The 12663-nt window shown below is 47.9% G+C and overlaps 1 protein-coding gene across 1 annotated transcript; it reads right to left on the reverse strand.

The window, feature by feature from the left end:
• Nucleotides 1-249: 249 nt before the first annotated feature.
• LOC142575613 (uncharacterized) lies at nucleotides 250-10463 on the reverse strand. Its single transcript, XM_075685106.1, has 3 exons — nucleotides 10387-10463; nucleotides 6991-7373; nucleotides 250-548 (listed from the first exon to the last, which is right to left on the reverse strand). Exons 2-3 carry the CDS (start codon nucleotides 7337-7339, stop codon nucleotides 454-456), a joined length of 444 nt encoding a protein of 147 aa, XP_075541221.1. The 5' UTR covers nucleotides 7340-7373; nucleotides 10387-10463; the 3' UTR covers nucleotides 250-453.
• Nucleotides 10464-12663: the final 2200 nt, after the last annotated feature.

Raw genomic sequence — 12663 nt, forward strand, 5'->3', positions numbered from 1 at the left:
ATGTGTGCGTGTGTTTGCGCATGTGTGTGATGCGAAACAAAGCGAGCTATTCCTGTTCGTGTCTTATTTTTGTACTTTGTTTCGCTTGTTAACAGGTCGTAATACGGCGAGCGATATAAATGATGGCTGACGAGGACGACAGGAGGTTGCGCCGATCGGAAACCGAACGCTGTCTTGAATGCTGAACGAACTGCAGTGCATTGGCAAATGTAAAGGAAGGAAAACAAAGGTTGAAGACGGCTCTCGCTCTCTTAGTTCACTTTAGTAGGTTTATTTATTTATTTATTGTAGGTTTTGTGACGTGGAGCGCGAATCTATCACATTCCCGCAGCGACGTTCATTTTTTTTTTAATTTTTCGCAGGGGCGGTGAACGAGCAGCAACAGCGCTCGTTCCGTACACTACGGCGAGCAGCACACTTATCCTGCACAGTGTCAAGTGTGGGCCGAACTATTCAGGCTTCGGCGGCAGCCGATTCGGCTTCAACGTTGGCGGCAGCTTTGCTGGCATCAGCGGGAGCAGCAGCAGCTGCAGTGATGACAGCAAAGGCTGTAAAGAGAAAAAAAGATAACGCGTAAGTACATTCCATATAGGATGTAAAATTGAGGTACGCGTATGTTCAGATCGCCGGAGGTAGAATTAACGGTGCCGGCGTTTCATAAACGCGGCTTCTGTTCGTTTTACGGAATGCTCGAGAAACGCGCCAACGCGAATGCCTGCTTTAGGAGCGTAATCGACGTCGCCTGCGTTGTACGGATGCGCGAATAGTAAGAAAACCACAAGCGTAGTAGATATTGGTAGAGGAAGCAAAGCGTAGCGACTATTTGTCCGGACTTAGACCTGTGTAATGAAATATTCCTTTCCTTCGACCGCTTTCTAACCTTACGTGAGGCCTCTTTCAGCAAAGTACCAAAAGAAATGCACCACTTAATGTTCTTTGTTGTGAATGTGTTTCCGCTAGTACGGTATATATTTATCGATGCGTGCGAAAATAAAATCTATAGTTGAAAGTGAAGCGCTGTGTCTGTGTATCTGTTTCTTTCTACGTCCTCATTCAGTCACGCTTCTACACTCTACCATGGATTCAAACTAACTAGCCCTCCAACGTGTGTTGAACTGATTGAGGAAGCAAGCGTACTCTAAAGGCTCCCTTCGTCCGTCCTAACGTAAGGAACGGTAGCCGCACGCCTGGCTTTTAAAGCATCTCTTGAAAGCTTTACGCGAACACCATTAGTGAACGAAAAGTGTTATCGTCGCACAATCTTAAAATCCGCATGCTAATATAGAGACTCGTCGACGCTTTCTTCTTGTTTTGTTTACTAAACGTGAAAAAGTACTACATTCCAGCGCGAAACTTGATGTGTTCTAGCAACACGGGCCCGTAGGCGTCACGCAACGCCTAGCAACTACAGTGAACTAGAAAGCTGCATAGTGACCAAGCAGGTTATATTGTCACGAGTATAAAACTATTTACACGTTGTATTTACAAAGCGTATATACACAGCTGCCGAGAATACCGAGAGGCTCTTGCCACTTCGTCCTCTTCACCCGTCAACGACCTTGTCCTCTTTTGCCACCGTAACAATATGTTTTAATTATCCGCAAGAAAAGTAGAAAAGTACCTATCGAGGAAGTGATCAGGCAAGGAGACACAATCTCTCCAATATTATTCACGACATGCTTAGAACAAATATTCAAGTTGTTAGACAGGGGAAGGATCAGCAACGACGATCAACGGTGAATATCTCGACCACCTTTGGCTTGCCGATGACATCGTCCTGTTCAGCAACGTTGTGCACACATTGCAATTGTTTGAGGACCTTAACCGAGAATGTGTAAGAGTAGGTTGAAGATTATTGCGCAGAAGACAAAGGTAATGTTGAATAACCTCTCAAGCGAACAAAAATTCATGATCGGCATCTCGCCTCTAGAGTGTCTGCACAACTAAGCTTATCTAGGTCAATTATTCATACGGAACCCTGATCATGAGAACGAAATTTACAGAAGAATGAGATGAGTCGGAGCCCATACGGCCAGCATTATAAAATCATGACCGGGAGCTCAACGCCATCGTTGAAAAGTACAACGTGCAATAATTTAATTCTTCCAGTACTACCATATGGAGCAGAAACTTGGAAGGAAACAATGAAGTTTGAGAGCAAGTAAAGGAGAGCCCCAACAAGCAATCGAATGAAAAATGCGAGGCCTAAAATTAAGAGACAGGAAGAAGGCGGTGTGAATCAGAGCACAAACGGGGGTAGTGGTAGCTGAAATTAAGGGGGAAGTTCACACAGACACTCCTCTGGGAGTTGTGTAAGAATGCGTAAGCATTGTGCAACTTGTTCACCACCACGCAGCCCGGTGTCGTTGGCAAGGTTCCGAAACGATCCGTCCAGTACACACGACAGCGCTGCTTCGACCCGAATTGCTGCAGACGGCGGCGCAAAGTGCATTGATGACGCGAGCAAAGTACTGCAAGTGGCGGCGCCAGGTCCGCTGATGACGTTCCGATTATTATGAAGCATTATAACTCTCTAGCGCCTTGTCCATTCGCGTTGAACCATTATGAACCGTGATAGAGCGTACTGTGGCGGCGGCTGTATATGGCACAGACGTACAGGACGTATGTTGAAAGCGGTCTGCGTTGTGGACAGAGGGCGCTTACTGCATATAGCTTCGTGCGCTATGTCCTCGCCACTTACTTCGCGGTGAAGAGGGACGCACGGGTCCCTATATTGAATGCGATCTGCGAAAGGGGCGGGGTGCGACGTGTGCTGATAGCTTCGTGACCTCTGTATTCAGGCCGTTTAAGTTGAAGCGAGAGGCACCGCAAAGGTGTATTCGATCGCTGCTGGGGGCTCTATCTTTGAAACGATCGCTTTACGTGGTGGACCGATTTTCTCGTTCGGTTAAGCATACATATTTTTACGCATTTCAAATGATTGAGAAAAAATTGGAGGACGCTTAAGCTTCGCCTTCAAGAGTGGAACGCGACAGCGTTCCCGTCGACCCGCCAAGGGGTGTAAGACAATGGGCTACGGCGCAGCGACTACGCGCCCCGCATCGGACGCGGTGAGCGTCCAGCAACGCAGCGTTCGGCGCGACAACGAAATGTGTGCCTGAGCAAGCGACGCACGCCTGAGCCTTAGAAACAGCTCGTTTCTAAGGCAACACCGCGTTCACTAGAGGCGCTTTTGTACCGCTTTGAAGCATCGAACTCGGTGGCTCAGTGGTAACGTCTCCGGCTCACACTCCGGAGACCCTGGTTCGATTCCCACCCAGCCCATCTTGGAAGTTGCTTTTCATTTATGAAGTGCCTGCCGTGATTTATCGCTCACGGCCAACGCCGCGGACGCCGACGACACCGGGTTTTCTGCGACACGAGCTCCTTAACGCTGTCGCGTTAAAATTCACACAACAACGCCTCGAGCACACCGTTCAGCGCAGCCCTGCCGCAGATGGAGCCGACTCCTAAGACTTTGTAACGTAGAGTAACTTAATGAAGCCCCCATGGGTGCTCTGAGTTATTTGTGTGTTTCGTTTTACAAATTGCATAAACAGCACCTCTGGCAAGAACACGCATGAATGGCGATACAATACTTTATTCGTTATTTATGTTCTTTAAGCTTACATATATAAATACTAAATATCACACGCCTGAAGCTAAGTTGTTTCATTTGCTCCTAGGTCTTCCCGAAATAGACGCCGCGTTAGTGAATTACCCTTCGGGGATGCCAAACAAGGTTACCGTTAGAAGACGCTCGCTCAGCAAAAATTTCCCGTAGAAACTCTTCAGGGAGTTGTCGTAACCATTGTACCATCTGCTCATCGACATGCAGTGCGGTGTCATTATCAATGTCATGAAATTCGAAACGACCGGCATAAAAGACCGCGCTGCGGCAACACGAACTGCCGCGATCGGCGGCGCAAGGTGAATTGAGGCAAGCATACTCCAAGTGGCGGTGCCAGGTGCGCTGATGACGATCCGATTATTACAAGCTGGTATCGATATCCATCCGCGTCGAAGCATTATGCGCCGCGCGGACCACATCAGAGCGAGAATGTCGACTACTGATAGCTTCGCGCGCTGTGTTCTCGCCGCTTCGTTCGCCTGAAAGCGACAGGCAAAGCGAAGGTAAAGCCGCTCGCTGCTACGGGCTCTATCGGTATTGCATGTGTGATTCCAAAGAACGTATGCAAGTTTCGCTTTACTTTGCTTAGTGCTTGAAACCGTCTTCACCTCCACCGTTGGTCGGCCCGGTACCTCACTATCTCCTGGATCGGCCCATATTTTTTACTTACATGACGGACGGCTTTCCCATTGAGCAAGCATAGAAATGATTACGAATTTAAAATTTTGAACTGGGCAAGCGTCGTAATTCGTAGAGCTGTTAATGAGTGGCCCGCGAGAGATACAGAGGCAATGGTAGGGGAATGTAAGCGCTGTCAAGGACAGAAGAAAATTAGGGGTGGGTGGGTAATGAGTAAAAACATTTGCAGGCACAACTAGGAATCAGCTAGTGCTGGTCAGGGATGGTTAGCGATGACTGAAAGTGGCCTTCGTCCTGAACTGGAGATAAACATAGGCTGATGACGTTTTACAACATCCAAAATTCGTCAGAAAATTAAACAACTGTTGCTCTTAGGTCACAGTTTGCTTGGTACCGTGAGGCCGCATTCGCATGTTTACAAAACGGTGCCTCTCACCGATTGAATACCCACCCCCCCTCTCCGACTGTTCTCGTACTGTATGTGCATTGATTGCTCCGAACAAACAAAGTGCTCAGTGCCGCAAGGTCGCCTTGAACCGATATCATGCGAAACCAGCTGCAATGTTTAACTGCTATGTATTTCGTGTACGGTGCTGTGTTGTATTCTGACTTGCACTTGAACGTGCGTTCTTATGAGGTTGGTAGGCTTATAGAAACGTTGGCGCTGAGCATTGTTCTGATGTTCGCTGATTATCCTCGAGTTCAAGGAAGTGCCACTTGGGCAATGAGAGATAGCGCAGTTATGGGATCCAGGTCCTCACGGCAGCAATATATGATTCATTGTCAGTCTCCAAAATTGAAATGTACCCGCCTTCGTGTATTCCGCATCTGTCGGTATGCAGACGCCTAAACCTGCAAAAGAAGCTCTGCACCTGGTGCGAAACATCATCGCGTTTTATCAACTGAGAAGGAGTCAAGAAGAAGCGATGATCTCTGATTCGATGTCAAAGTGCGATACGCAGCGAAACTTCCATGTGCGGATGTTACGTTGTCGAATTTCTGTCCTAATTTGGTACTATCCATAGATACGTCCTTCTGCATTTCTCTTCTAGAGTTGCTTTTTTCATAGATCTCCCTGCACTTGACAGATATCCTATGCGTCGGTACGCGTTTGACGACATCATCGAGCAGCCGCTTAGACGGTATCAGCTGCCGAAAGAGCTGATATTGTGCCTACGCGCACGTGGCTTAAGAACCGCACCTGCAACCGTGTGCATGTGTACAGGGGCTGGTAGCCTTCCATTGAGGACCTATGAATTAGATATTATGCGGATTTGTTTTTCCTTTCCGTAATTAGTACCTAAATAAATACATTTAGTCGTTTTGTATCAATGTGGTGGTGGATGTGGTGGAGGTGATGTTGCTACAGGCTGGATTAGCCTAGCAGAACTGCCTGGCAATTGCTCCGCCTCAGCGTGTCCTTCTGCGCCAAATATGCTACCAGGTATACATCAGTCCTGTGTATCACATGAAATGTAAGAAGAATGCGGGACACTTCTGCTATTCTTTCGACTGCGCTGCGGTGTACGAACGAGCGTGGTTCCACTCGTCGGCGCTGTAGCAGACGCCCGGAAACGCAAGCTGTCCAATAGCGGTGTGTAGCGATTTGTCGTAAGTACATAGTCTGAACTGCAGATGCATGATGTGCGATCACGCTAACAGTCGTCTGCGCTTCTTTAATTTCTTGTCGTTAAGTCCGCGCTTTGCTTCCTCCTCACACTCATACAACGCCGTAAGTTAAATACGCTGCCACTTCGGATGCACGCTTCCCTTAGCACCTTAGCATAAGCACCTTTTGATTAAGAAATCGCCTACGAACCGCGCAGCTTAGTGAATTCAGCCCCTGGGGCCAAACTTACGAAGCTTTGCATTCACAAGTGCGTCTTGGCATTGGCCAGCCGGCTTTGCTAATGATATTTCTAACATTCGAATTGGCTTAAATTATCTCTTACTAACATTGTGCCGCGTAATACTTTGTTTTTGTGAATACGTGTCCTGGTTTGCAGAAATGAGTACTGACGCATGCCAATATTTCTGTCCAAGATTTAGAGGATCTGGACCTTCGCTTACAAATAAATGTCTTTTTAAAGTGGCAAATTGAATATGTCACTCAGTATTACTCTAAATGGACAGTAAGCAGAAAAGCCACTTGAGCTGTATTAGCAATTTACCTTTTTTACAAAACTAAGAAAGACACGCCGTGAAAAACGCTTTGTATGTTGGAAAAGAAGCACAATGCAAGACGTGTAAGTCCCTCGCCACCGCTCCTATAGATGTAAGTTGTTTTGGGCTTTGTCCGCTAGAGCCCGGGTAAGTTCCTAACCTTAAACGTGGACTACATTGCATTCTGAACGAGCCAAAGACTGAAGTTAGCAACCTGCAGGAATGTTTACAGAGCTAGAGCGACCCAAATTAAAAGGTAGAAGCGCTAGTGATTACGAACAACGCAAAATAAATAGAAGTTTGAGTTTTGTTTTGCTTTCTCATAATCAACCTAATATCGTAGTTGTCTTTCGAAGGTAGTGTTTTGAAAGAGTGCGTTGTCAGTCTATTCAGGGCTTCGATTTAGTATCCCTTTAGAATTGTTTTTGGGTAACCTTGCGCATCTTTCGGGGTTTACTTTCAGTGTACGCTGTTCTTGGCGTATGTCCATTAGGTGTATTCATCCATCTGTTTTTTTTTTCTTTTTCTAAATGCGAATTAAGGTGCCTTATGCATACCGGGGTCACAACCAGCCTTCTCCGGGGCCATGCACCTGTTGTCGGCCACGCTGAAGTGCTGTCCGGCCGGGCAGGTGATCTTGGTGCTGAACGTGTCCGTGCAGACTGAGTACTTGGTGCAGTCGTTGGCGTCGGCCACCATGGTGGAGCCACCACCCGGGGCGACCGCGACACCTTCGCAGTCTTCGCTCGGAAGCGGCGGCATCAAGAAATGAGTGAAGTCGAAGCCACTCGGGCCATCGCTGGCCTTGGCGGCGGCCTTTCCTTGCACCGCCGGTAGGACTCCGCACATCGTGACCACGGCGACGACCACGACCACTGAGTACAGCACGCCCTTTGTGTTGACCATCTTGCCTGTCGTAGTGGGCTTTGCCGCGATGTTCCTACATAAAGAAGAGAGAAGCTCAGAACAGATGTACCTTGTGAACATACAAGCGCAGCTCGCTGGAAGGATGTCGCAGTTCCGCCTGAAAGGCGAAGCAACGATTTTGCGATATCAAATTGCTAGACAGCTATACGAAGTAAGAATATTTGTTTTAACGGCCTTATATACTTTTAAACATCCATCTGCTTCCTAAACAAATTAGCAAGCATGGTGTCACGTGTGCACAGGGAAAAATTGAACACATCTGACTTGACGACCGCCGACACTCGCTGTCAAAACGCTGTAAGGAGGACGAGCAGCAGCAGCAAGTGCACTAGCCTTCCTGCTGCCTCTCGCTTCAGCGCCAATATGTGAGAACACAGTGCCCACGAAGTCATCAGCCATCCCCGGACTGCTAGCCTTCGAACCCAACGCAGATTGCCTCCAAGATGCAGCGCGCGCGGCCGAGCTGCGGCGGCGCAGCAGGAGTAGAAGAGGTGTTACGCACTAAACTGCTCCCTTCCACCACCCTCCTCCAAGCACGCGTACATCTCCCCGCCCCTTGCGCGGGTGAGAAGACATCGCCGCATCAAGCCCCAGCATCCTTCTCGGCTCATCCTCGTAAGCTTTCGCTCGCAGCTGCAGAATACGGCGCGCATCCGCGATGTTATCGAACTTGGACTATATGAGGCACATCCCAGTGACTGCGGCGGTGATGGAGAAGGTGGCGGAAATTAGCCTTAAGGGTCCACATATTTGCTGTCGCAATAATAAAGCGATAGCGCTAGAAATCACACCGTAAAAGCTGCGCTTCCCGTTCAACATTTATCATGGCGTTGTTCTGTTGCGCCTTGTGATTCATGCAGATCTTTATACTTACCTATACGTATTGTGGAGCATAGCAGTCTGACAGAATGAACTATTTCGTGACTCTCCAAGGGTGTTTGGGTACAACGCAAGTGCGAGACACGGGGCACACAATGCCGCGTCGTGTACAAGCGTTGGCTGCCAACTGGCGCACAATGAACTGCAGCAGTTAGCAGTCAACGCGTGCCGTCGATGCTTCTTTCGGTGTTCTGCGTGTGGCCTTGTATTGGCGTCATGCCCAAGCAAAATAGTCTAGAACGTCCTTCCTCTCTACATTCCACATCGACTCAAGAAACCAGAGTGCTTAGATGGTCACTGGGATTTAGTGAGACTCCAAGGGGACTCCTGAGGGAAAATTCTTAGCAGATGTTGTCGAGGCCTAGCTAGAGACGAGTGGCCACCACTGAAGGTGCGCCCCTCAAGCAAGCCCTCGTTGTATGATTCATCCAGGAGCGTTTTCGAAGCGCAGTGTCTTCTTTATGATGGCACTGTGTTCCGTTCGTTCGAGACAAACGACATTGTTCGAGTCCATATCTTAGTTTAAAAACTAGAGTGCAATTAGGATGTAGTGACACAGTAAGGGCATGCTGGTCGAGCCGCGCAGCTCATTTATCCAGCAGTAAACAAGCTTAAATAGCCCCCTTTTGAAACCTGTGCAGCAACCAGAAATGAAGTGGACGAGACACTTGTTAAGCGGGTCGTTATCAATTCCTGCGGAGGCGCGTCCAAGGCATAAAGAGGAGAAAGAAGCAGAAGGCTGCTGGTTCGCAGAGTTGTCCTCACAATGCGCGCGAACCACGCTAAAAACAACAAGTAAACAAATAAAAAGCACATGTGCAAGCCTGCGACCTAGCTCTAGTATTGTTGATAAGCGAACTGTGTACTCTGTCGCCCTCTTCTTGTTTTGACCTGTCGTGAGCGAGATTATCCGTTTCACCTTCTTTTAGCTGCCTCCTTACGAGCACTGTCTGGCTAGCACGCTTCTCCCCTCACGTACAGACAGGAGTAAAACATGGACAGAGTGAGTCTAGAAAGTGTAGCAAAGCTAAGGAGGTCTTCGATCGTGATGTTGGCGGAGGTGGCAATGATGATGACGTTGCTACAGACGGTATAGGCCGGGAATTGCTCCTCTTAAAGGTCTGCTTTCCGCGTCATAAATATCTGCCATCGTAAGCCGATCAATCTCCTTCCCTAAGGGTGGATGACCTTGTACACGCATGAGGCCGCCTCCGAATGGCTGGAGCTGTGTCATCGAGAAGGAAGCTGATTGGGGGTGCCTGTCTCCTTCTCAGTGGTACCCCTGGCAAGCCAATCAGCACTTCAGCTGCAGCCGAAATCGATGGGTCCACTAGGTGGAGACCTTACCGAATAATTCTTAGGTATTCAACTTTTCTAACCACGAGCCCGTTAACACGAAGTCGGATTTGAAATAGTGACCTTATGCCACTACAGCGTCACTCGTCATGTTTGCTCATAGGCTGTGCCACTAAGAAGGTGAGCTTGTGGTCCACGGTTCGATTCCCGACAGCAACGACCACATTCCAACGGAGTAGGAGTGCAAAAATGCTCGCGTATCATACCTTGGCTGCATTTTAAAGAGCCCCAGGTGGTTGAAGTTAATGTGCATCCACCACTATGTTGTTGTCCTCTGTTTTACTTTGTGACATCAAGCACTTCAAAACAATCAATGTACCACTTACACCCTGTCTGCTGTTCTATGAGCATGCAAGAAGACATACAAATGGGTTTAGGGAAGGTGCCTACGTTTAGGGCGACATGCCGGGAGTTGTTTCTCTTGCATTCTCTAAAAGGGTTGAACAAACCTTAGCCTACACAGCAACAAGGATTTACCATGCTACTGCGACGTAGACATTCAAGAGAAGCATTTAAGAAGTAGAAAGTGACAAGCCTTACTACAAGAACGAAAAGATGTTGCAGGACAAAATGTCATTTTCCAAATAAAATAGCGTTATATGCGCGATGCGAGTGTGATGACTCCATCACGATACACACATCAGACAGCAAGAAAAATAACTCATAATCTACTGCACTGTCTAAGATTTCCGGAGTGATCTCGATATTACAAAGTAAAGACACTGCAAGTAATTTGTCTGCTTCCGTCTACCGACGAGCGTTCGAGAAAAGAAACTAGCCCAGGAACTTACCTCAACTTTTTTTCTTCGGGAATCGCTTGAGAATCCAAACTCCGAGTGACTCCGTAGGGTGGTACCAGTTGTTTTATAAAGCCTCTTTTGCGAAATACCAAAGAGAGAGAGAGAAAACCAAAAACAGGAAAGGATACTCTTTATCGTAGCTCTAGTAATTGCTCTGAGATAGAGTTGCGCAAACCGAAGTTCAACTGAAGCTCGCCGCGACCTTTGCTACCGGACCTGCGAATCGAGACCTCCTGATCTTGGCACAAGACGACAACGATAATCTCGGCCATATTCATTGCAGTCTTATCTGACCAAGTTTCGCGTCGTTAAGCGAAAGGGGACATTTTGAAACTTATCCATCATGGCCGGGTCCAAGGGGTTACCCCGCCCTTTGTGAGAATAATCAACTGTAACTTTTGTAACTTGCCGAGTTGCGTGTCAGCCAAAGCTACAACGCCACTGTGCGTGGCAACTGTAGATGCTACAGCATGTTTTAGACTAGCAGACAAAGGGAAAATGAAAGGCCGGAGAGGTTCTTGTCTGGTGCCTAAAGCAGTGTAGCAAATGCTCGGAAACCTTTTAAGTCACTAAAGTGCGCAATTATGTAGGGAATACGATGTTTCATAATTGAACAAGGTATTTCAATACAGTTGTAGTTGTTTGTTTTTCTATAAATATTTAATCGTCAACGGGCTTTCGAAGTTTAATAACTACTTATTACAAACCACCAACCGTATTCCTTTCGTGTCGGACGGAAGTTCATGATTGTCATGAGTTTGCACTAATTACGGTGTAAAAACAGTGTCATTTACGGTATTTCGTTACGCAGCTCCTTGCCTCCTAACACAGTGTCATTGTTTCAGCTGTATTTATCAGAAAAAGGAGCATTGAGGTAGTTCTCTTACGTAACTTAATTTCCATGCACCCCTGACTGGCTTGTGTTATATTTCTTTTTGGTTATTTGAAATTTTTACGTTCATATACTGTTGTGTTTCTGTGGTTTTGTTGATTTTGAGAGCTATTGTTATTGCAAGTGCTACTTCGGCTTTCTTGCTGCCTACCTGCATGTCTTTTAACCCTGCAGTTCTCATCATGGGTCCCTGTATGCAGTCTTCGGAATATATGACCCTAGTGTGTAAAGAAATTTTTTTTCTAAGCAATTTTGTTGAAACAGTTACGCTAATAATTTTTTTAAATGCTGAAATTATTCTTTAGACACTTGTTATTTCAATTTTCAGGAGGTAGGTATTCATGCTAGAACACCTTTGAAGTGCTGAGACATCCAAGTCATCACCTTGTCAGTGCTTTTCATCGTTCGTAACGGAGCGATCGAACGACGTTGAAGGTATAAATAAAAAAATTCGCAGGTTCGCCGGAAAAGCTAAGTACTGATTGCGATAGAAAATTAGTAGGTAGCTGTACAAATTAAGGACAGCAGTTTTATCGGCCATATAAACCTGTAAACATTCGCTTACTAACTAAATTAACCATGGTAGAATACGTAAGCGTGACTCAACGAGGACGTAGAAAGAAACAGCCACACTGGGACAGCGCTGTGTTTGTGTTTTTGCTTCTTTCTACGTGCTTGTTCAGTCGCACTTACACATTCGATCGTGGACTCAAACCAAATAGCCCGTCAACGTGTTCTAGCCAAATTAACCAGCACGGTGTCACGCGCGCACAGGTAAACACGAACACATCTCGGTTAACGACAGAGGAAACTGCCCGTGAAAACACCGGAGTTCGGAATCGCGGCAGCAGTCGCGAGTCAGTTCACCTTCGTGCATCTCTCGCTTCAGCGCGAACGAAACGTCGAAAGCACAGCGCATACGAAGCTACCGGCACTACGCACACTCTGCAAACGCCGCTGATCGCTTTGAAGATGAGGCTCCCGCGGGCTCGCACTTTAGCCACGTCGCAGACCACTTTCAAGACACACGAGCGCCGGCAACGCGTCCCTACAGCGTCCGCCCAAGGCGCCTACTACGGCTCCCGCGATCCGCGCGGCCAACGCCGTAGAATACGCCGCAGTTGTCTCCACTCTGTACGGAGCGGCGGGCGAGGAGGACATCGAGGCAGAGTAGCAGCCGCCGGAGAAGAACGCCCCTCCTCCTGCGCCTCTCCCCCCCCCCCGCCTCGTGCGTCAGATGAGAGGGCACGCATCCGGGCCACGTTCCTCGCTTCCGCACGCGCTTCAATTGCGTTGGCCGGCTCACCGTCGCGCGATTTAACTCATACGGAACCTCACGGCGACGCCGACGCCGACGCCGACGGCAGAAATGCGCC

Source organism: Dermacentor variabilis, chromosome 3 (assembly GCF_050947875.1).
Source record: "Dermacentor variabilis isolate Ectoservices chromosome 3, ASM5094787v1, whole genome shotgun sequence".
NCBI lineage: Eukaryota > Metazoa > Arthropoda > Arachnida > Ixodida > Ixodidae > Dermacentor > Dermacentor variabilis.

Coding starts and splice junctions, on each gene's coding strand:
- LOC142575613 (XM_075685106.1), bottom strand. CDS start 7,339: ATGGTCAACACAAAGGGCGTGCTGTACTCAGTGGTCGTGGTCGTCGCC. Junction 549..6,990: donor GAAGGCTGGTTGTGACCCCG/GTATGCATAAGG, acceptor TTCTCTTTACAG/CCTTTGCTGTCATCACTGCA.